General features: G+C 37.5%; 1 protein-coding gene across 1 annotated transcript in view; it reads right to left on the bottom strand.

Annotated features, from left to right (window-relative positions):
- Positions 1-7,591: 7,591 nt before the first annotated feature.
- NGFR (nerve growth factor receptor) overlaps positions 7,592-26,442 on the bottom strand; it is a 61,804-nt gene continuing 42,953 nt past the window's right edge. The window contains exons 4-6 of the mRNA XM_063459257.1: positions 13,095-13,311; positions 11,092-11,240; positions 7,592-9,591 (exon numbers count right to left, since the gene is read on the bottom strand). Of these exons, the coding sequence (XP_063315327.1) occupies positions 9,293-9,591; positions 11,092-11,240; positions 13,095-13,311 (665 nt within the window). The 3' untranslated portion in view covers positions 7,592-9,292. The remainder of the gene's footprint in view (positions 9,592-11,091; positions 11,241-13,094; positions 13,312-26,442) is intronic.

Below are 26,442 nucleotides of genomic sequence, written 5' to 3'. Positions count from 1 at the left end.
TAAACTTAGGATGAATAAATGTAGTTATAGCATTAATCATGAGACAAATAACAGAGCGGCCGTGGTCAGAAAATTAGAACTTTAATTTAATGCAGGGAAAATAATTAAATTAAAATCTTTTATTCTGCGGGATTGCACAGTTTGCACTTAATTTATAAACCGTGAATGTAGCAATAGGAATATGAACCAGAACTGGACCTCTCTTGCAAAATGCTTCCTTTGTGTTTATTGCTCAACTAATTATAGAATGAATTTGTTTTTCTCCCATAAACATGCATGCATAGGATAACATTTGCTTTGCAAAGCAAAGTTAAAAAAAAAATGTACTCCATAAAGTCCCACTGAACATGTATTTTGCTTCAGTGCTAGTTTAAGTTTTTACCCAACAGAAAAATAATTTCTCTTTCTAGACGCCATACATCCCCTCTACGTCTCTGCAGAGATACTATAAATAGTAGCATGAACCTCTGCTAACATTCTACCACAACATTAGTAGGACAAACTTCATAGATACATGTTGGAAGTCAGCGAGTAGGGAGGAGAGAATGAGGGCTCTGGGTACACTAAGTATATCATATGATCAAAATTTAATTTTACCTATTTATATACAAATTGTAAAACCCCACATTGAATATATGGGGCAATTTTGGGCAACACTTTTTGAACAAGGATGTTGCAGAACTAGTGCAGAGGTGAGTTACAAAATTGATCAGGGGGATGAAAAACATTAGTTATGAAAAAGGCAGGAAAAAAAACTGCATTTGTATTTCTTAGAAAAAACAAAAGGTGGAAGAATATACAACAAATGAGGTCACCCATTGATACTAGAAAAATGATGGCTATGCAATGAGAAGGGTTCTTTACAGTGAGAAAAATAAGGATGTGTAATTTTCTACCCAAAGTGGTTGTCTTTTTTAAATTCTGTAGATATTTTTAAATCGTCCTTTTTTAAAAAAAAAAAAAAAAGAAGCTTTTTTTTTCCGTAAAAAGACTATTCAAGGATATAATTAATATATTAACAGGTTGTTAAAGGACCACTATAGAGCCAGGAAAACATACTCGTTTTCCTGGCACTGTAGTGCCCTGAGGGTTCCCCTACCCTCAGGGACCCCCTCCCGCCGGGCTGGATGGAGTGGAAGGGGTTAAACTTACCTCTTTTTCCAGCGCTGGGCGGGGAGCTCTCCTCCTGCTCTCTGCCTCCTCGGCTGAATGCGCATGCGCGGCAGGAGCCACGTGCGCATTCAGCCGGTCTCATAGGAAAGCATTTACAATGCTTTCCTATGGACGCTGACGTCTTCTCACTGTGATTTTCACAGTGAGAAGACGCCAGCCCTCTAGCGGCTTAACCCTAATATAAACATATCAGTTTCTCTGAAACTACTATGTTTATATAAAAAAGGGTTAAACCTAGCTGGACCAGGCACCCAGACCACTTCATTAAGCTGAAGTGGTCTGGGTGCCTATAGTGGTCCTTTAATGCAGAAAGGAATCTGATTGCTGTTATGGGGACTGCGCATCATTACAGCGCTCCATGCATGTCCTGCAATCAGGTTGACTGGCAGGCAGCCTTGCGTGCATTCATGCCAGACTGTCCAGCAAGTATTTGGGGTAGACATGCTCCCTTGGGAGGAGTCTGTGACACGATTGTATTACTATTCTCCAACTGGTGTCTCGTTTCTCGGGACACCAATGTTGGGAGGAGTTGTGTGCTAGCCTATGTGTACATCTGCCATTGTAGTACCATGTCAAATATTAGGTAGATAAGCACCCCGATTGCTGCCAGGATTCCTAGGCATGTAGACACTGTTAAGTTGAATGAGAAAGCCATAGAGACGTCCTCAGTGCAATTAAATGAAGGAACTCACAGCTGACATTGTTAAGGTAAATTTCCCCAAGCACCTATTACCCAATTCATTTTTATTAATTTAGTAAAATGTCACTCGGTTGTTTTTTGCAGGTTCAACAGAATGTCGGACGTTGACTGCCTAGAATGTTAAACTAATTACCTAAAATAAACAAAGAAAAGTGTAATCACATAGAGATACCCAGTGCATCGACAAAACACATGGTCTTAACTCTTTCACCAGTACTGCTTTTAAACTTAAAAACATGTGCGATGATGATCTACAGAAACAAAACCTCGAGACCTATGAATATTCTCTCTTTCGTCTTATGACTACAAACTAAAATTAACAAGGCATGGGAAAATATGAATGGAATTACATTTTCGACCTCTTGGAACCATTTCTGTGCAGTGTTTCGGATTTTAAAGTAATAGGAACGGTTCTCACACTATGACTTATAAACATGGACGTAACAGCACCTTCAGTTAGAGTTTCTTACTATGTATTCAAAAATACACTAAACATTGGTCCTGAACTGCATCTTCAAAACTCTTTGTCCATGTTGATCTCCCCCATACTCTTTCAATAAAGGCAGGACGAGGATGGTCCGAGGCAGTCCCGAATGTGTATTTCCCAACATTTGAAATGGACAAAGAGGGTGTGAGTAGGGGTGTAGACCGGTCCAAGCACATACAGCCACTATATATACTATTTTCCCTTTCGTGTCTGACTACCAGAACTTGTAATCGTGCTATACACTGAAATGTGGGTTGTCGAAACTTCAAAATGAATTCAACACAAATTTCAAACTCTGGTCCAAAATAGAAAAACTGAAGCCATAGCATACTGTAAATTCCCCCTCCCCCTCGGCTATTTTGGCCTAACATTTGAAATTCACTTTGAATTACCAACAATTCACACCTTAATAAATAACTCTGTTTCTCTGTTGGACATAGAGTGCAGTGCAGAAAAAAAATATAGAAAAAGGATCCAACTTAAATGCTTTTAGAACAGGCTATGTGTTTTTTTTAAATGAAGTGTCCTGCGTTTAAGATCTTATTTCTCACCTTCATTATAGCACTAGGAAGCTATCAAAGATTTAAGAACTGAATAAAATCACACCAGGAGGCACAAGGAATCAGTAAAACACAGACTACAAAAAAAAAAGATCAAAGACAATTTCTCTGTAATCATTATAAGGTTCATTTTGTATTTGTCAGTCAAATTATTTTACACAAGGTTGTTGAGGATAGGGTAGGGACGATAGGATCTGTGTCTATCACAGAACAAAACATCAACTATTTACAGTTTTTAACAAAACAAACGCAGGAAACTGCCAAACATTTAATTAAAAAAATTAAAAATAACAAAAAAATTAAAAAAACAAAAACAAAAAAAAGTCATTTTTATATATTCATATAAAAAAGTGCTCTAAAAAATTATTTTTCAAAATAGCAAAAAAGTTGCAATTAGGATCTGTTACAGAAAAACAACAAACATATTAAAATAAAGGCACATTTTCTGTTAAATAATCGTAACTAGGCCTGCCTCATGACCTCTGACCTCTCATTTTGGAGGGAGGTGAGTGATTGTGACTTCCGGTTAAGTGCTTAGGCTATGTTGATTTGCATCATCGACATGAGTTTCAGAAAGGTCAAATCAAATACATCTTTGATGACCTTTGACTCCTTACCAGAAGATACGCATTTTTTTATTTTTTTTATTTGTATTATTATTTATTTGCTCCACTCCACGATTATTAGAATTAATATCATCATTTATTTAAAAAAAACTCTAAATTTGCTTGTGCAAATTAGATATGAGACTATCGAGAAAGTCATTATCGTATCTGGAACATAAACCAAAAATGAAAAATGGTGCAAAGTAGTAAAATCCCCATGGAAATCAACATTTCCCTCCTTTTACATCTTTGTACCACTTTTCAGAACCGAACCCATTGATAAATCTCCCCCATGGTACTAAGCAGCATAGTCTTTAGCCTAGTGGGCCTCAACCGAATAATTACTCAAAAACATCCAGTTTTTGTTGCCACAAAATGTTTTTGTTGTTGTTGTTAAATTCTTGTTGGCGGACTGGATTGAGATCCATGGGGTTGGCAAAATATCACACGCACATTGTAATTAGACTTTCCAAAAAAAAATCTATTTTCAGAATTGTATCATGTGGCATGAGCCATTTCCCAGCACTGGTTAGCCACGCTTTACGGAACAAGACTAGCAACGATATTCGCAAAAGAAAGCCGATGACTGCCAACAGCCATCGTAAGTAACATCGTGCCTCACAAGAGACATAGTAAGATATGTCTGCTATCGAATTTAAGTACCTGATTACTTCAGACAAATAAACTTAGAGAATTTGTTAAACAAATGGTTACCTTAATGTAAGATGGAGGGAGCTGACATTATTTCTACTTGAAACGTGTTATTCTAAACTTTGGTCTATAGTTGAATTATTATTTGTAACACTGCAAATGGGATACATGGAGCATTAGAAGGAGACGCATTATTACAAGGAGCAATACGATGTTATTTGGAGGTGTGGTTACATAGGAGATGTTATACGGAGGTTTCAGAGAACTATGGAACAAAGATGGAGTCTTGTAAAAAAAACTAGAGTGAAGACAACATATTAAATGTTCGTATGAGGAATTAATTTACAACAAAGGATATAGCAAACTTAAATCTGTTAGGATCACTAGAGAAATAATTGTAATTTTTCAAACATTTAACTCTCAACTGTCTTAGATATGAGTTTTTAAAGTGTAGCGATAAATATTGTCTTATAAAACTATTCACTGTAAATCAATATATTATGACTTAAGAAAATTCCCTTGAGTGATGTATTCTCAACAGAGGAAAATTGATTCAACAATAAAAGAGAAATAATAACTCCGAATCAGTTTTCTAACTGCATTTGGAAAAATTTAGATGGATTCTAGCGTACATATTACGAGATGAAATCTAAAAAAAAAAAAAAAATACAATAAGACTAACCATATTCACACACACAGCTTTTAATGGTGTGTCTTCATAACTATGTATTCAGTAAGAGTCTAATCAAAATGTTGTGATTAGAATTCAGGCCAAGTTAACTGAATAGAAACGTTTTTCAAATGTGGCAGCTGTGGCCCAATAGTTTGCAATTTGCGTTTCGCCACAAGTGTCTATTTCCCTAATTCCAAACAAATGTGGAAACTAGGCATTTTGAGTGAAAGAATCCCTGCCTCGTGTTTTGAATGCTTAAATTTCAGCAGACGGTTTCTAAATTGGGTTGGGATCTAGGTGTTCTGAAATCCCAAAACATCCTAATTATGTTTTGAGGGAAGGAGGCATGAAGAAACTAAAGTGGGTGTGGCTAGATAAGCCACAATTTATACAAAATGGCTGCACACCATCTATAATGGCGTAAAATAAATATCAGTTAAAAATCATAGTGATAAAAGTATGGCCATCATTGTGTTATTTGATTGTATAAATGTGCTAGAGAAAGGCGTTCAGCCTTTATCGTAAATACGGTCGTCCCTGTTTGGACAACCTCTAAAATGCAGCCTTTAGAGGCTAGCACTCACAATAATGTACCTTTCCACCACTAATATTCCCATTGTTTTAAAAATAATGTGTATAATTAATGTGTATAATTAATATTCATTACAGGCATATCGCCAGATCCACAGCGGGACTGCTTTATTGTTATAAAGGCAATGTGAAATAACTCTAGATGGAGACACGCATTCTTAGCCATTGTTGAAGGGGACTAAGGTTAATTTGGCAGCCATATTGCTCATTTTCCACCAATGAAAGTATCTACGAGTTCAATCATTTTAACATGTTTCAAAGCCTGCAGGGCACCTAGGTGTTTCCTAGAGTATAATTGAACACACCTGGAAATGTTTTAATCTTGGCTGCTTGCTAAGGCTTTGGGCAGTCCATAAATCTGTGTGGGTGGACTGACACGGACTCCCCAAATACATACATGGGTTTATTAACTTAGCGGTTTTTGAATAGGTTTTTTATATTTTTTTATTTTGTTGAAGTGAACTGAATTTTTCTAAATAAATCTGAAAATAGCATAGATTCAACACATCTGCATTGCCAAGACAATTGAACACATCAAGTTTTCAGTTCACCCCAACATGCTATTCAGTAAATCGACCAAAATTCTCATAAATGGCGAGGTCAAAAACTCAGCGTTGTCAAGTTTCAAATTATTTTTGGTTTTAAATTCTGACTTCAGTTCTTTAACTAAACTTTTATACTTCTAATATCATTTAAAAATACAGGATTTGGTATTTTTGACCCAAACAGAATATATACCTAAGTAAAGTTATATTGTGATGCCAATCCTAACAGAATCAAGTTTGTTTTTATGTTTTTTTTAAAACACGTCACAGAAATAATGGAATAATGGACTAAAGAAAAGAGATTTAGCGGTTCTAGTGATCAGCGACAATTAATAAACAGTCAAATGTGTGGGAGGGCTAAATGCAAATTCGCTTTTTTTCCATGTCTGCAAAATATTGTGCAATGTTACTAACCCCAAGACTATAAACCACACTCCAGGTTTCAATCTATCTAAGACAGCCGTGATCTCTTACCAATGAGCACAGTGTCACCCAATAAAATACACCGAACGTGGCAGGGAAGAAGTTGATTGGATAAAGAGGAGCACGAAGTGATAGGATTATTACCCCGATATTTAGGAAAGTTCACTAGTATCTGGTCCCTTTTATCTGCTTATGAATCCATTCATTAAATCCCTGAGGGTCTCACAGGTTGGAGGTATCAAAGATGGCTGTCAAAGGAATCACTTGTATTATTAGAAAAATATCTGCTAAAGTGGATGATGCCATTATATTGCCAATGCAGAAGACAAACAAGAGGTCTATGTGGCTTAAAATAAGTATTGTTGGAGTCACCACCCATTTTGTGTCCTCTGCACACGTTGAGGTTCTTAGAACTTTGCAGGTGGTCGTTAATGGTTGTGTATGCTAGACATTTTCAACTTCTAGATAAAGACTGTCCAAACCTTGTCCAACAGTTTAACCCCTTAAGGACACACGACATGTGTGACATGTCATGATTCCCTTTTATTCCAGAAGTTTGGTCCTTAAGGGGTTAAACATGAGCAAAAAAAAAAAAAGGTTCTGGACAAACTGCAGTCTTGGTGATATTTTTTAACTTAATATGTAAATGTTCGAGTGGATTCTAGATCACACGCTTAAGGATGTTAAATGTCCACAACTCACCCCGTGAAACTATTGGACAACACTGTTCTAAACTATTGGTAACCACATTGCATTTCTGTAAATGTTGGTCTGCAATAATTGGCATCATCAGTCTACTTATGGTTGGTGAAAGATCAAGGTTTGTAGATCATAGGTGTAGATGGGCACCAGTTAGAGAGACACCTCCGTCCTATATCTATAGATGGAAATTGGTGTAAATATGGACAATGTGCTAGGCATGTTTGTTACAATCTTTGAACGAGTAACACTGTGCATATGGCTATCTTGTTCCTTAGTTTTCTATTTGCAGGTAAGTGTTAAAACAGGATAATAGACATTCACCAATAACAGAAAAAAATCTTAATAGATTACCCTATGGGCGCTGCCCACCAAGTATAATCAAGTGAGTTTTAATTCATGTGTCACAGAGGAGACCTTTCCATTAGCATATCAGAGCTGTTCCATTCATAAGAGCAGTCTGGATTCAAAATTCTAAAAAAAAAAAAATTTCAGCAACACCCAATGGCTGGCTTAGCCATTTAGAGGGTTCGTCAATGAGGTTCGGCTGATGCCAGGCAAAAGTTAGAGTTGGCATCTAAATACAGGTGCAAAATATTATTATAACATACTGAAAAATCTTTAAAAAAAAATAAAACACTTAGAATTGGTTAAAAATATGTGCATAGACCATTTAAAGAAAGGCATCGAGGTCCACCTTTCCTTCAACAAATATTCTAAATGTGAAAAGGCTGTATGAGTTTATGTGCACCTACTTCAAGCCTACTATATTAGCAGAAGTTTTACTGAACTGTTCTTTTTTTCATTCTTAGTTTAATTTGTCAAGACTTGGGATAGATCATCGGGTCCTAGGTTCCTCACATCACTGCTCTGTGTTCAAATATTTTCTTGTTGGTGACAAGAACCCCCCAGAGTTTCATAACATCTACCATCAAATGCAAAATAGCCAAGTGGTGTATGGAAATAATTGAATACAGAGGTGGTCTAGATTGTAGCTATTCTACTCGAGAACTAAGGCCAGATGTAGGATTTCCGTACAGCCCAAGTTCTCTCTGAAAGGTTCCTAAGTTTAGTTTTATTACACCAATAATTAAATCATTAATGGCCTCCAAAATAGCATAGTATGAAGGCCTCTTTATACTATTGAAAAGTTAGACAGCACTAATCTAGGTAATCTGAAACATGTTAATATCAATCATAGAGATTTATGAATTTTTTGGAATTAGTTACTTTTGTAACTGAAATAAATCAATTAGGATTCCTTGCCGACAGAGATTATAAATAAAGCATTTGTCTTGGGCCTTTTTTTTAGCTTTAAGCATGAATCTATGTGTGATCCTTTCAACATGGTGCAGTGACAAAAGGATACATAAAGTCCATTGCACTTGCAGTATCAGAGTGTGTGTGGCACCTTAACAAAAATTGTACAAGTTATGGCTGAAACATTTTTGGTTAGTTAGAATGTGACATATCTACAGGTGGCACACACCGTGAAAACAAATGTCAGATGAAGATTTTTTTCTGGCACTATTTGGAGTATGTGTCATGGCTTTTAGAGTTTCCTACACAAGTTAAAAGTTTGTGTGTCAGCAAAAGAGGCGTTAGTTGAATGTGTGTAAATCAAGCTATGGGATGCCAAAATCTTTGGGTTGCATTTGATACAGTCTTTCTAAGTGCGTGTGTGACACAACCTTCAGAACATGGCAATTTCAGTGTCACTATACCCTGTTATTACACACAGTATACAAATTCCCTTATAAAGGCCCTGTAGGGTTATAGACACTTCAAAGTTTTTGGGGTCACCAGTGGAGGCCTGTAAAAGCAAGATAAAATCAGAATATAAAAGGGTTTGAACGAGGGTTGATGGGGTGAATCTTGAATCTTCGAAAGGTTGTCTAAACGTCCGCAGTTCATGATTCTTATCTCAGCGTCTTAATGTCCATCACAGTGAGAAGACCTGGATATTCTGGACGTGAGAAGTCCTTAGAGAAGAAGAGAACACACCAAAATACTGAAAATAATGCTTCAGTGCAGACGGATTGCCCGTTAATACTGGGTACAAAGGGAGGTCTGGGAATTTCAGGAGAAGAGGGACAAACTTTTCCTTCACGTATCAGGCTGGATGTTCTATTCGGTAAGGTCAACACGAACATCCTCCTTCTGTCCCACCACTTCTCTACCTTTCTCACACAGGTGAGGTAGCAGTGGATTCACTGTACAAGCTCTGGGCTATATCATCCCGTTGGATTTTGCGGAGGGCAGAATATAGAGCATCAGTGGTAGCACTCTCCTTGTTGGACCAATCGCTAAGTAAAGCCCGCACTGGAAACTCCTCTTGAGTGAATGTGTCTATCAACTCATCTTGGTACCCGAGTTCTCCAGCAAGACTTTTCCAAGTCTGCTCCACAGACCCAGCAAGAAGTTTCTCCACCTCTTCTTGTTTGTGGGGTGAAAGATTGTTGTAGAGATGGAGGTCATTTTTGCCTGTGGAAGGATGATAAATGTGTTTGTGATTATATTAAAATAGATAAATTAGGTAATTCTTGCTCTCTGTTACATTTCCAATAGCCCTTCTCTTCAGAATCCACCTCTGACTGCAGTCATACGTGCATGTCTTGACCATGAATCACTTTGATGGCAACATTCAAGAGAGAAATTTATTATTATTATTATTATCTTTATTTAAAAAGTGCCAATAAATTCTATAGCGCTGTACAATGGAATTATGAAGGTAAAATTACTAAAATCATAGTTACTTTAAGTAAAATCACTGCTTATAAAAATATCTATCTGGTTCCATTGCACTGTAATAATTATTCATTTAGAATATTTGCCTACTAGTCTATGATTAATTACCACAGTTGATAATCATGACCATGTTTATATAAGGATAAAAAAGAGAAAGGTCTACAAACAGACTAGAATGACATTCAGCATATCGGTTTAAGTCTCAGTGTCCAATTAAGGTCTTTATTAACAGACTGTTTGCACTTAACTTAACAAAGTAATTATTATACTTCGTAACTTAGGGCTAAAATAAAACATAGACTGTAACATGCATTTGGCATTTATTACAAATTCTCAATTATGAATACATGGATATCAGAAAATCTATTTTGACCTTATATACTTGATGGAAATTTGTGAAAGGCCATATTTGCAGCTGTACTGCAAAGTCATATACAATAACCAAATTGGTACAAATACATAAACAATCTTGTAATTTACAAAATGCAATTTGTTATGTCATATATTTAACTGTCACAATACAATGCACAACCCAGTGCCTAAAAACATACTGCGTTATGGAATGTCCTGTTAATTTAAACTCTTTTATGGTCGTCAAGCAAGGAGGAATAATTTTATTTTTTATTTTTAACTAGAGCTGCTCAATTCAGCCCTGCAATCTAAAAGGGACATTATAGACACCAGAACAAGTACAGCTTAATGCAATTGTTTTGGTGTCTATAGACTGTCGTTGCAGGCACTATAATGTAAACACTGCCTTTTCAGAGAACATATATATTTCATTTATTTAGTAACACGTCTAGTGGCAGTCATTCAGATGGCCACTAGAGGTGCTTCCTGGGTCAGTGCTCTGCATGGAGACGTTGAACATTTCTCATAGAGATGCATTCATTTAGTGTATCTCGATGCGGAGATGCTGATTGGCACAGCGTGGCGTTTTGCGGCGCATGTGCAATAGCCTCCAAATGCTTTCCTATGGAAAAGCATTGGATTGGCTGAGATTGTCAATTTTGATGATCTAAGATATGGAGGCGGAACAAGCCGCAACGGACCCATGCAGCGCTGGAATAAAGGTAATTAAAATCACCTTTTACAGGGGGGCCAGTGAACTAAATAGTGTTATATGTTCCTATATAGCATTCTATATAGTATCCTGTCACTATAGTGTTCTTTTAAATGAAATGGATCATTCCAGTTTTGACTAGGATCCTAAATAAATAATTGTTTCTTACTTACCCTGAGTATTACCTGCTGGCTGCTCTGCCGTGCTATCACTATTAACCGAGATACCGCTGTCGCTGTGCAGTTTTTCACCCTCAGGAGATGGTGTCTGGTTTACTGGGTGACTGTTACCCCCTTGTTTGTTCTGCTTACAACTATTCCACCTGTGGGTAGAAGTGGAGGACAATGTAACAATGCAGGAACATCTCAAAGGATTTCATAAAAGAATCAGATTTTCATTATCTAAGATACACTGTTGCTGTAATGTTCTCTGTCACTCAAACACTCCTAAATGTTACTGAGACACTCCTAATTAGCACTCAAACTCCTCCCTCTCACCCAAACACCTCTAATCAACACTCAAACTCCTTCCTGTCACCTAGACATTCCTAATCTTCACTCAGACTCCTCATTCTCACTCAGACACTCCTAATCATCACTCAAACCCCACCCTGTCAATTAGACACTCCTAATCACAACTCAAAAACCCATTCCTGTAACTAAGACACCCGTAATCATTACTCAAACTCCTTCCTGTCACCCAGACACTCCTAATCATCACATAAACCCCACCCTGTCAATTAGACATTCCTAATCATAACTCAAAAACCCATTCCTGTAACTAAGACACCCGTAATCATCACTCAAACTCCTTCCTGTCACCCAGACACTCCTAATCATCATTCAAACTCCTCTCTGTCACTCAGACACTCCTAATCATCACTCAAACTCCACCCTGTAACTCAGAGAGGCATTTGAGTAATGATTAGGAGTGCCTGAGTGACAGGGAGGAGTTTGAGTGATCAGACCACTGGAACTCCTCCGTGTCACTCAGACACTCGTAATCATCATTCAAACTCCTCTCTTTCACTCAAACTCTCCTCTGTGTCACTCAAACCCATCTCTATCACTTCGACTCTCCTGTCTGTCACTCAGAATCCTCTTTATTACTCAGACAGTCCTGTCAGTCACTTGGATTACTATCTCTTTGACAAACCCGCTCTGCCCATCAGAGCATTCTTTTCTCTTTGTTTCAGTAGTTTGAAATTGGGGAATGGTAGTACCAGTTCCCTTTGGATGGAAGGAAGGATTGGTTGGATTTGGTTGGTGTGGAGGATTGGTGACATGCTTTGGTTAATATGAGTCACCTGTTTTGGTTAATATGGAAGATTGGTGGCATCAAAACTTTGGTGGAGGCACTATTCCCACATTTGGTTGAGCTCACTGTTTCCTCTACCCGTTTAACTGAGCATTAGTTGTAAAAAAAAAAAACGATTGCAGTGCACTCTAACATTAGTCTTTCACTTTGCTAATGTTTTATTAGTAGTGCTGGTGGGCTGGGAATCTCCTGCTACTACCCAGGTGGACCATATGCAGGGACAGCCATACTAGGCAACTGGGCATTTATTACATATTTATGTCACATGCCAGGTAACTGGGTATTCCATTTCCTGTTTATGGAGAAAACCTGTGGCTCTCTTGTTACCTTTTTGGAGGGTCTACCTACCAGACACCCTTAACTTAGAATTAGGCCCCCAACTGGTGACAATGGGTGGGATTTTAGGGGGAACCACTGGCAGGTCTACTCTCACTTTTCACAATCACTCAGTCACCATCTGCAAGATATTCAGTGAATCTTATTGTGACAGGCACTCCTGAACCTGTAGTTCCTCCAAATTTGGGTGTTCGCAGATGGAGTTAATTTTCCCAAACTCTCAGGACAAATAGAAGAGATAATTAATCAGCATTCCAGTTGTATATATTGTAATTCACTTTCATTGAATTATATCAAAGTAGAGTACTTTGGAATTATCTCTTCAAAACATCTGCAGCATGTTTGAAACAGGTCCTTCTAGTTATATGGGGTTATAGTGAGTGCACACTGTTTTTGTATGTTTTTTTTAATTTGTCTGTTGGTAGTAATCTGGTGTTTTTCTAATGTAACAGATGTGTCTCTTCAGGATCCACAGAACTCAAAACTAGCTTTGAAACTAAGCATCCTGTCTTGATTGTCTCACCGTTTAAACACAATAAATGCCACTAGTCCCACGATGACCGCTGCGAGGATGGAACAGTAGACGGGGATGAGGTTCTCTGGTGCCCCGCTGGGGTGAACGTTGTCTTTATTCTCAGGGCTTGTGCTGCTGGCATTGGGTTTCAAAATAGTACTGCTCAGTGTTGTCATATTTGGTTCTGGCGGGAAAGGCGTCACTGAGTCGGCAGGTGGGTTTGGGTCTGCGTAGACAAAGACAAAAAAAACAAGAATTATTTCAGGATTCTGAAACTGTTCGTACAAGAATGGCAATTTATTTCTTCTACTTTTTCTAAGTTTGTATGTTACAGTTTCTTTATAAAATCTTGTCATCAGATGCCGGGCAAATTCGGTACCATTTTTCAAAAAAATTGAGAGTTAATTACATCAGCTTCTGTACAGAATAAAATGGTTAATGGAAGTCAATCGAGGTACACCAAACTTTTCACTTTTGTACACGTATCAATGAAATATTGTTTTCGCGTGCATATGGGTGCCGGTATAGAGTGAGGTCCACTGTTATTGGATGGCTCGCGAGAGACAAATATTTCGAATTCAGCACTTTTTGAAGGATCAATGCTAAAGTTCTATGTGATTTTAGAAGTGCAGTGACCTAAACTCGTTTAACTGCATTTTTTTTGCCAACCCTTTAATTGCTCACTGTCAAAAATATCAGTAACCATCTAATGACTGACCATGCTTTTATTAACTCGCTGCATACTGTTTGAATGTATTTAACTACATCATCATATGTTTATTATCGATAATTTGTGATGGCTTTGGAGGTCACCCTTAAAGTGAGTGTCACTTCTGAGTATTTCAGAAATATAAAATTGCTACGTAGTACTGATATTGATTACGTGGGAATTCCATTAAAATTAATATTCAATTAATAAAAAGATATAATGAATCAAAGCAGGTATTACTTTGACAAAACGTCCATTATCGAGTTGCGTTGATTCCCTGCAATTGTCTCTAGTTACGGCTGTTAATAAAGTGATATTAGAAGGCTTTATGATCTTGTCTATAGACCTCTATGTTGTAATCTCATACATGAGCCAAAGTACAACAGTGACAAGACTACTGGCCCTGAACAATCAAGAGCTGAAGACAGCCGTCCAGAATGATTGAAAGCTTCAGGCAGGTATGTATCTTCCATAAGCATCTCCCCCGGGCCGCCGTGTCACCTTTTGGGGGTCTTTGCAAGCTATGCAAAGAAACAGAATGTTACAGAGCTGCTTTAAAGGAACATGGTTGGCACTCTAACCAATTCATCTCATTGAATTGATTATAGAGCCTGGAGTCCGCTGGCAAGGTCCCTTCATGAAATGTGAAACCATTTTCAAGCAGTTTAACATTGAATGAAGGTACCTGGCCTCGCACAGCCTGGTCCCTAATGGAGGTTTGGCTGAGGCAGAGATTACTCGCTTCTTTCTAGCCATAAATATTTATAACTGCGATGGGTGGCAATGATAGGGTGAATGCAGTCACATCTGACACTTTTAGCCATGACAGACAACCCATGCTGCTAAGGCTAATGCTTCCTCAATAGTCCAAGCAGCACAGAGTGGATGGGCTTCCGAGGAATCTTCTTTAACATTAAAACATAAAAAGGGACATTGAAGTGGTCTGGGTGCACTGGCCCTGTTCTCTTAATCCTGCAATGTACAATTTGAAGTTTTTGAGGAACTGCAATGTTTACATTAAAAGGTTAAGACTGCCTCTAGTGGCTGCCTACCACACAGCCAGTAGAGACGTTTCCTGAGTACGTCCAGCATGCTTGCTTTGCATGAGGACGGCCAGCATGTTCAAAATCCCTATAGGAAAGCATTGAGGCCTAATGTGTGCACGGCATGCGTGTGAATTAGATCCCCCCGTTCTACTGGAGTTGGCGGAGGAGAAGCCTGACCCAGCGCCAAAGGACATTGGTGCTGGACTCAGGTAAGTGTGAAAAGTTTTTTTTAACCCTTTAATTGCCACTGAGGGGGCACAAGGGAGGGGAGGGCCAGGGGACACTATAGTGTTAGGAGTTCAGTTTTGTATTCCTAACAATATAGTTTTCCCTTTAAAAACAGCTTAACGCTAAATGGAAGGATGGTGCCAGGGGACTCCAGACACTCTAACCACTTCAATGAGATAAAGCAATTACAGTGCTTGCCGTGTCCCTTTAATACCACGAAGAGGAAGTTTGACCTAACAATGTCTAATGACAAACTATACAGTAAAGAAAAAAGGTTGCGCCACAAATAAAATGGATAAAAATAAAAGTAAAAACAATAATACAATTTAAAAATGAATAAAAATATAAATAGGTATAGTCCAGAATGGTTGGCCAGTTCCAATAGATGTCTTGAGGTAAAGTAGGTATAGTCACTAATTCCGCTGTGGGGGTAGGTTCTCTTGTTGTAGTATTTTCTACCGTCTTGTAGTATGGAAGACACAAGGTGAAAAGGACTAATCGTGCGGAGTGTATACACTTAATGTGATAGTAAAAAAATGATATATGTTACACTCACATTTAGTTGAGCTATAGCCAGCTCAGGGTTTGTAGGCATACAGCGGTATAATCCCCGCTTATGGGATATATTGTTGCTTGTCCTCCAAGGGGTACGTCCAACTCTCAGGAGAAGAGGGAAAATAAAAACAGCAGATAGTGCTCTCCGATTAAATTAAAAGGTGGTGAGTAAAATAAGATAAAATATACTCACAGGTAAAGTGCAGATCACACTGCACTTTAGTAATAGCGTTAGTGGTATAATCCCCACTTCAGGATATGTAGAATAAAAATGCCAGGAAAAAATAAAATAATAGTAATAATTGTGTATATAAAATGATAGTGGTACACTAATTTGACCAAAAAATCATTTATTATAAATAACACAATATAAATAACCATTTAACGCGTTTCACCGCTGGGGCTTTATTCCATTTTTGATAAAGCCCCAGCGGTGAAACGCGTTAAATGGTTATTTATATTGTGTTATTTATAATAAATGATTTTTTGGTCAAATTAGTGTACCACTATCATTTTATATACACAATTATTACTATTATTTTATTTTTTCCTGGCATTTTTATTCTACATATCCTGAAGTGGGGATTATACCACTAACGCTATTACTAAAGTGCAGTGTGATCTGCACTTTACCTGTGAGTATATTTTATCTTATTTTACTCACCACCTTTTAATTTAATCGGAGAGCACTATCTGCTGTTTTTATTTTCCCTCTTCTCCTGAGAGTTGGACGTACCCCTTGGAGGACAAGCAACAATATATCCCATAAGCGGGGATTATACCGCTGTATGCCTACAAACCCTGAGCTGGCTATAGCTCAACTAAATGTGAGTGTAACATATATCATTTTTTTACTATCACATTAAGTGTATACACTCCGCACGATTAGTCCTTTTCACCTTGTGTCTTCCATACTACAAGACGGTAGAAAATACTACAACAAGAGAACCTACCCCCACAGCGGAATTAGTGACTATACCTACTTTACCTCAAGACATCTATTGGAACTGACCAACCATTCTGGACTATACCTATTTATATTTTTATTCATTTTTAAATTGTATTATTGTTTTTACTTTTATTTTTATCCATTTTATTTGTGGCGCAACCTTTTTTCTTTACTGTATATTTCTTATATAGAGGGTTAGAGGGTTACCCTCTAAAGGTCGCTGCCTGTTTAATATATTATTAGCGCTAACCTCACCCCCCCTTTCTAATGACAAACTGTCTAGTTTTTTGCTGCTTTTTGGCATAGCTAACATGCTCCAATGAATGTTCTTAGAACAGACTGTTCACCAAACAGGCCCTGCCTGAACAGACTGTGCACCAAACAGGTCCTGCCCTGAACAGACTGTCCACCAAACAGGCCCTGCCCTGAACTGACTGTGCACCAAACAGGCCCTGCCCGAACAGACTGAGCACCAAACAGGCTCTGCCCGAACAGACTGTGCACCAAACAGGCCCTGCCCGAACAGACTGTCCACCAAACAGGCCCTGCCCGAACAGACTGTCCACCAAACAGGCCCTGCCCTGAACAGACTGTGCACCAATAGCTCTTCGTAGCTCATATACACCTAGGCACATAGTACATGAACCCACCAACTGTGTAACAAGCCCAATGATATATTAAATTAAGAGGCATTTTCACAAACTATTAATTTACTGTGACTTGAAAATATGCTCACAATTTTAAGTCAAACCAGCTTAGGCTGAAAAATTCACCAACTCATCAATATTTGCAATTAGGCAATATTTTACACGTTTTATTTTCAATTCACGGTAAATTCATACATCTTAAAATAAACTTTCCTAATACAACTGGGCTGACACACAGGGAGGGACATCCCAATATATGAAGTTGTATTAAGAAGGTTTATTTTAAGATATGTGGATTTACGGTGAGTGCAGCAAAAAAATGGATATTATTTACTAAACTGAGAATTCAAAGTGAATTTTAAATTTAAGGCCCGAGTAGTAGAACTCAAAACATAGCCATAGAGTAAGAGAAATTTTCCAGTTCGATTATTTTAACCTTAAATTTGAAATTCACTCTGAATTCTCACTTTAGTGAATAAATGTACGAATTATAATTTCCAGTCTAAATTAGCTAACCTGGAAACATACCCATTCCAACTCAGCTATTATGGCCTTAAATTGGAAATTAGCTTTAAATTCTTAACAACTGACAAATTATTGAATACCTCTGTCAGTCTATTGTACTTAATGGATGCAAATATATTAAATATTCCTCTAATTCATAGAGTTTAGCTGGAGCAGAATATAGCAGAAGACTGTCATCCCCATAAATCTTTCTCTGAAAATTCCAAGCATCTCCCCAATTCTTTGCTCTTTAGTTGCAGACTATTCATTTGCTCACCCTCTGCCTTTTAGATCTTATGAATGGGCATGGCTGTGACAGTGTGGCCCCTGTTGCGGCACGGAATGCCACGGGCTGTTTCCTGTTTGAGAGCCGGGCTGTACAATAAGGTCACTGTAAGTCCTGCTAGCAGTGAGTCACACCAAAACACTGGGACCAAAGGGTAGTGAATCAGTGTGGCGGATTGTGATCAGTCGCGGTGGTGAGTGGGTGCGTATTGCTGTGTAAATAAGAATTTATGTGAAAGCCTTTGTACAACATATGTTTATTAATTTAGTAAAATACCGTACAAAACATTTCCTATTTTTGTTAAAATGTACAGTAATTCAACTACTTTATATAATGACATATAATATAATGTCTATACCAGTTATTCTATAATATATCTCCATATAGCAACATGTATTACCTCTATTACTTATCTAAATACTCCATATAACCTCTCCATAGAACTCCTCATATTACTCTATATAACCTCTCTCTATAACTCCTCCTATTACTCCAATAATACCTCTCCCTATAACTCCTACTACTTCATATAACCTCTCCCTATAACTCCTCCTATTACTCCATATAACCTCTCCCTATAACTCCTCCTATTACTCTATATAACCTCTCCCTATAACTCCTCCTATTACTCCATATAACCTCTCCCTATAACTCCTCCTATTGCTCCATATAACCTCTCCCTATAACTCCTCCTATTACTCTATATAACCTCTCCCTATAACTCCTCCTACTACTACATATAACCTCTCCCTATAACTCCTCCTATTACTCCATATAACCTCTCCCTATAACTCATCCTATTACTCCATATAACCTCTCCCTATAACTCCTCCTATTACTCCATAAAACCTCTCCCTATAACTCCTCCTATTACTCTATATAACATCTCCCTATAACTCCTCCTACTACTTCATATAACCTCTCCCTATAACTCCTCCTATTACTCCATATAACCTCTCCCTATAACCCATCCTATTACTCCATATAACCTCTCTCTATAACTCCTGCTATTACTCCATATAACCTCTCTCTATAACTCCTCCTATTACTCCATATAACCTCTCCCTATAACTCCTCCCATTACTCCAAATAACCTCTCTCTATAACTCCTCCTGTTACTCCATATAACCTCTCCCTATAACTCCTCCCATTACTCCATATGACCTCTCCCTGTAACTCCTACTATTACTCCATATAACCTAACTCCTTCTATTACTCCATATAACCTCTCCATAGAACTCCTCATATTACTCTATATAACCTCTCCCTATAACTCCTTCCATTACTCCATATAACCCCTCTCTATAACTCCTCCCATTACTCCATATAACCTCTCTCTATAACTCCTCCTGTTACTCCATATAACCTGTCCTTATAACTCATCCTATTACTCCATATAACCTCTCCCTATAACTCCTCCCATTACACAATATAACCTCTCTCTATAACTCCTCCCATTACTCCATATAACCTCCCTATAACTCCTCCTATTATTCAATATAACCGATCTCTATACCTCCTCCCATTACGCCATATAACCTCTCCCTATAACTCCTCCTACTACTTCATATAACCTCTCCCTATAACTCCTCCTATTGCTCCATATAACCTCTCCCCATAACTCCTCCTACTACTTCATATAACCTCTCCCTATAACTCCTCCTATTGCTCCATATAACCTCTCCCTATAACTCCTCCTACTACTTCATATAACCTCTCCCTATAACTCCTCCTATTGCTCCATATAACCTCTCCCTATAACTCCTCCTATTACTCTATATAACCTCTCCCTATAACTCCTCCTCCTACTACATATAACCTCTCCCTATAACTCCTCCTATTACTCCATATAACCTCTCCCTATAACTCCTCCTATTACTCTATATAACATCTCCCTATAACTCCTCCTACTACTTCATATAACCTCTCCCTATAACTCCTCCCATTACTCCATATAACCTCTCCCTATAACTCATCCTATTACTCCATATAACCTCTCTCTATAACTCCTGCTATTACTCCATATAACCTCTCTCTATAACTCCTCCTATTACTCCATATAACCTCTCTCTATAACTCCTCCTATTACTCCATATAACCTCTCCCTGTAACTCATCCTATTAATCCATATAACCTCTCCCTATAACTCCTCCCATTACTCCATATAACCTCTCTCTATAACTCCTCCTGTTACTCCATATAACATCTCCCTATAACTCCTCCCATTACTCCATATCACCTCTCCCTGTAACTCCTTCTATTACTCCATATAACCTCTCCATAGAACTCCTCATATTACTCTATATAACCTCTCCATATAACTCATCCTATTACTCCATATAACCTCTCCCTATAACTCCTTCCATTACTCCATATAACCCCTCTCTATAACTCCTCCCATTACTCCATATAACCTCTCTCTATAACTCCTCCCGTTACTCCATATAACCTGTCCCTATAACTCATCCTATTACTCCATATAACCTCTCCCTATAACTCCTATGTGTTGGAGCTCCTGTAGGGGGACTGAGGATGGCCTCAGACCCAGGGGGGAGTGTTGGTGAACTGGATACTAGTCCTGCTCTAGTCCCAGGCCTGGAGGTGTTGGAAGGCCAAGAAGCCCAAACAAACGAAAGCAAACATTTTAAGGAAAGTTTAATTAGTAAAGCTTTGACGGTTTTGGACAAAAGACTGGGAGATGCTTCTGCTAATTATCAGACTTTATGTGCAATGTATGATGATTTGCACAGGCAGAAGCAAGATTTGGTGAAGAAAGTGGATGAAGTAACCCAGGAATCTGAGAGAACAGGTTTACTGCAGCAGATTGATCAGATCCAGGAGGAGATCAACTCCCTACAAACAGCAATGGAAGTAAAAGAGGAAAACATTGAAAAACTGAAAAGTGCAATAAAAGGTGAGGAAAGAAAATTTTATAAAATGCAAAAGTTAAACCCATTAAGGATTAAGAAGGTACCAGCACAACCCCTTAAAGACAAGCAAGTAGGGGTAATGATAAGGAAATTAAGTGATAAAATGTGCCCAGTGACTTTACCTGCTCAAACAGGAGAGGCTGCTGCTGAATGTAAACCTGAGAGTTCACCTGGGTGCATTAAACCAGCAGCCCTCAGCATTGCCATACCTGAATGTTCAAATGAAATAACTGTCCATAAGCTGAGATCTAGGAGCATAAAGCGTGTTGTGGAAAAGCTTATTGAGAAAGAAACAGATCAAGAGAAAGAAAGTGATTTGCAAAAACCTCTTGGTGTAAGCATTGCAGGAGATACAACACAAAGCAGGAATTCCACAGCAAAGCTGAATCTGGAGGAATCACCAGATAGTCATCTGCAATCTGGAACTGGTTCTAGCAATGCAGTAGGACTAAAACATGGACCGGATTCAAGTACTAAAATGGGAATAGGAACCAGCATACAGAGCAGCTCCCAGGTAAATGTACAACAACCTGCAGCAAGCGGGAATTTGTTTTCAAATGTAGCAAGATCAAGGGGAGATGTATCTAAGCGGAAGAATGCAGTGCGCCTGTTGTTCACAGGACCAGAACCTGACATTCCAGACAGAATATTCATTGGTCGCAAACTCTTAATAGAATTCATGGGTTTTTCTGTAAGTGACATATTTGCATTTATTCATTTTCCTGGATCAAGACAATTTGACATTAGTTTTAAACTGATGCAGAACTTGGATATGTTTTGGGAGATTTTCCATAGGACAAAATCAGATGGTATCTGGAAAAACATGAAAGCTATCCCACTCACAAAACAGGCTACAGTGTCCATCAATCTCCAGTTCCAGACAGAAGTAGTGGCTTTAAATGACATAATGTACTGGATAAAGAGACACTGTACAGTTGTGAGTGACCCACAAAAGATTTATGATGAGATTGGGCTATGGAATGGTGGATGGAAACTGCAAGTTAAACTGTGGCAGACAGGGGGCGTAACTCACCATTTACCACACAGTTTTTTTATTGGTGCGGACAGAGGCATCTGCTATTATCCAGGACAGCCTAGAAGCTGTTATAAATGTGGGTCAATAAGGCATTTGGCCTATTGCTGTGATAAAATAAAGTGCTCTCAATGTAACTGTCTGGGCCATATGAGATCAGAATGCAAGCAGGACGTAATATGCAACTTATGTTCTGTACAAGGTCACACCTTTAGAGAGTGCCCAGAAGCACACCATAATAAGATAAACGACTGTGTGCTAGATTTGGAAAGCATACTTACTGAAGCAATGGAAGAGTCCAATACAACCGAGAAACAAGATACAAATGAGCCACAGAAAGATGACATTACTGAGCCAGAAAACATCTTAAGGAAAGACGTAAAGGAAATACAATCTCCATTAAATGTTGAAAAGGGTCCAGTACCAGAAATAAACAATGAAGAATTTCAGTTGGTGCAAGGAAAGCGCAAGAAGAAATTAAAATATCCAGGTTCTTGTGAGTCACAAAAACCTCCTCCGATGCTTTCATCATTTGAAATAACTGCTGGTCGCTATGCTATCCTGGACGAACCTAGTGAAGATGCCATGGAGTTTAAACAGAGTGAAGGATCTCTCTGGAAAAGGCGATCCACAGAGGAATTGCAGTTGATGTGTGAAGAAGAAGCAACTGCCTCTGTTTCAATAAAACGATGGGGATCTCAGGGTGACAATATAGGAGCAGTAAAAAAGAAGCGCTGAGTCTCCTTGGATTTCATGACTTTACATATATGCTCGCTTAATGTTAACAGTTTGAGATTAAAAGAGAGAAGAGACTTACTCTATACTTTTCTGAAAGAACAATCATTTGATGTGTGTTTATTACAGGAGACGAGATTAAGAAATAATAGTCAGGTTTTTTGTGCTAAAAGAGAATGGACAATGGGCCCATCTTATTGGTCATTTGGACTGGAAAGTTATGATGGTGTGGGTATTTTGTTTAAGAATTGTGATTTTAAAATTGATCGGATAGTGGAAATTGTTGCAGGTAGATGCCTTTTGTTAGATTTTACACTTAATGATGTGAGATATCGAATAATTAATATATATGCTCCTCAGATAATAGCAGGTAGGAAGAAAGTGTTTTTAAGTGTAAAACCATATTGTTTCACATCCAAAGTGTTAATTATGGGGGGTGATTTTAACTGTGTGGTAAATAATGAAGATCGAAATAGTAATTATACAAATTTAAAATATGATGAAAATTTTCTAAAAAATCTGATCAGTCAAGCTGGTCTGATTGATACTTTTAAATACAATTATCCTACACAGCGAGGATTTACATATCATAAAGGGAGGTGGGCAAGTCGTATAGATAGACTTTATGTAAAAAATCAAACTTCATCTTTTAGATATAATCTAGTCTTGGTAGAATTTTCAGATCATGATATGATTAGTCTGTCCTTAAAGGTAAAGGAAGGAATAACATATGGGAAAGGTATCTGGAAACTAAACTCAACAATACTTGATAATGAAAATGTAAAGCATGAATTCATTGCTTTTTATGAAGATCGAAAAACCACGCAGTGCTTATACGACACGATGTCGAGTTGGTGGGAACAAATAAAAAAAGATATTAAAAGTTTTTTTAAATCAAAAGCTAGAAAAGAAGGAAATCGGCAATATATGCAATATCTTGCCCTAAGACTTAGACTTAGTAGATTATATTCCTTGGTCAATAATGGTGAGACTGTGAATTCAAATAGCATTGATCAAGTTAAGGATAAAATGAAAAAACTCCAATATGACCGTATGATCTCTCTAAAAGCTGAAAATGAATTTGATAGTTGGGGTTTCACAGCCCCAGATCCTTTTCAAGCGTGTAAGGAAAGAGTATGTAAGAAAGCCATGGCAGGACTGGTAGATCAAGATGGTGAAACACAAACAGAAAGTAAGGACATTTTAAATATTGTCACAAAATACTATAAGCAATTGTTTGCAAGACAGCCTATCGCAAATGAAAATATTTTAAAATATTTGCAAGATGTTGATAATCCGGTATTAAATGCAGTGGATGCTGAGATCATGGTTAAACCTATAACAGAGGAAGAAGTTAGAAATAGCATTCAATCATTAGTTGGGAAGAAAAGTCCAGGATTGGATGGGATAACTGCAGAGTTTTATAAAGTGTTTTTAGATCTTTTGGTAACGGACCTTGTAGTGCTATATAACGAAGTGCTAACTCTGGGACAGTTGCCATCCTCACAGTATGCCTCAGTCTTGGTACTTTTATTTAAAAGTGGTAATTTAAATGAGCTAAAGAACTGGCGTCCGTTATCATTATTGAATACCGATTACAAAATTCTTGCAAAAGTCATGTTTATAAGGCTTAGTGCGGTGGCTGAAATTTTGGTAAGTCCATGTCAGTCGTGTGCAGTAAAGAATCGTAGCATACAAGATACACTGTTGCTAATAAGAGAGGTGGTAGAATACGCTAAGCAGCAGAGAGAAGGTATTTATTTGGTAGGGCTAGACCAAACCAAAGCATTTGACCGAGTACACCATGAATTTTTATTTGAGACTTTACGGAGATATGGCATTCCTGATACTTTTACTAAATGGTTGAAAATACTCTATAAAGAAGCAATATGTTTCCCTTTAATTAATGGTAGTTTGGGAGACCCTTTTCAGGTTGAGTCTGGAGTTCGTCAGGGTTGTCCTATAAGTCCTTTGCTTTATGTTTTTAGCATTGACCCTCTATTAAGAAAAATAAAAGGAAACCATAATTTTGAAGGTTTGGAAGTGAAAGTAGAAGGTGTTTCCGAGAGGGTCAAAGTTTGTGCTTATGCAGATGATATTTCTGTTTTTTTGAAATCAGAAGTAGATAACCAATTGTTACAAAGAGAACTTAAAAGTTACTCTCAAATTTCAAACTCTATGGTTAATATGGAGAAAAGTGAAGCATTGTGGCTGGGGGATAATGTAGAAGCTTTTCAAATCCCTTTTAAAAGAAAAGATGAAACAATCAAAGTGTTGGGTATTACATTTGGATGTGTAGAAGACATTGCCCAGAGAAACTGGGATGATAAATTAAAAATATTCTCAGATAAAATACACAAATGGAAAAATTGGAAATGGTCTTACCAAAAGAAAATTCAAGCTATCAAACGATTTTTATTTCCCATTTTTATTTATACTAGTTTTGTCTTTCCATTACCTGATAATTTAGTGGTTAAGATAACCGGTTTGTTGTTCCAGCTAATATGGGGAAATCGTTTAAATATTGTTAAACGTAACATTTCATATCTCCATAGGAAAGATGGAGGATTAGGCATGTTGTGTCCTGAACTTTTTTACAATCTCTTGTTTATAACCAAGAATTTAAGTTTTTTTAAATCTGGTAGGACAGATTTATGGGGAGTCTTGTATAAAAACCAGATTAATCACTTTGTTAGAGTTTGGGCAAGAGGTGTAAAGATCAAAAGATTGTCTGGTAAAGTTAAACATTGCTCTCTATATGCTCAGCAATGTATAAAGTTGTTGCTGAGATGGCAAATTTCATATGAAGATATCACTGGGCTAGATAGAAAACAATTATATCATGTTCTGTTAAATAAGTACTATAGTGCCCAGCTGGTTTTAAAAGACTGCCCTAATACCTTAATGAAAAAAGCCATTCAGAATGTTACTAGCACGAGAATACCAGTTAAATTGAGAGATGTTACTTGGCTTAGTTTTCAAGGAAAATTATACGTTCGATCTAATTTGAAATTTAAAAAACTAGAGGAACGAAATTGTCCGAGAGAAGAATGTTCAGGGATATTAGAAACAATGTCTCATTTTCTGTGTGACTGTCCCTTCAGTTTAGCAATATGGACAGAAATGTCTATACTTCTTAAAATATCCCACTTTAAAGGACAGTCATATGCTGAATTAGTATATGGAGCCTTCAAATGGACAGATAAGATTAACAAATGCACTTTATATGTAATTAATTGTATTGTAATATATCACTTATGGCAAGCGAGGTGTCTAAAATCATCCAAACAAATAATTGTAACAACAGATTCTGTGATTAATCGGATAATCAAAGACATAAAAGATGTATATGTAAAAGAACAAACTACAGATTATTGGAAAAATATAGATATGACATTCTGTTTTTAATTGTATTTTTGTATATGTTTTTGGTACACTGAACATTGTTTTGTAATTTGTTGTTAGAAAATTTAATAAAAAAATTTCCTCCCATTACTCCATATAACCTCTCTCTATAACTCCTCCCATTACTCCATATAACCTCCCTATAACTCCTCCTATTATTCCATATAACCTCTCTCTATAACTCCTCCCATTACGCCATATAACCTCTCCCTATAACTCCTCCTATTACTCCATATAACATCTCTCTATAATTCCTCCTATTACTCCATATAACCTCTCCCTATAACTCATCCTATTACTCCATATAACCTCTCCCTATAACTCCTGCTA

This window comes from Pelobates fuscus, chromosome 6 (assembly GCF_036172605.1).
Source record: "Pelobates fuscus isolate aPelFus1 chromosome 6, aPelFus1.pri, whole genome shotgun sequence".
Taxonomy (NCBI): Eukaryota; Metazoa; Chordata; class Amphibia; order Anura; family Pelobatidae; genus Pelobates; species Pelobates fuscus.
Note: the sequence above shows the minus strand (reverse complement) of the source record. Positions and strands in the feature narration are given on the sequence as shown.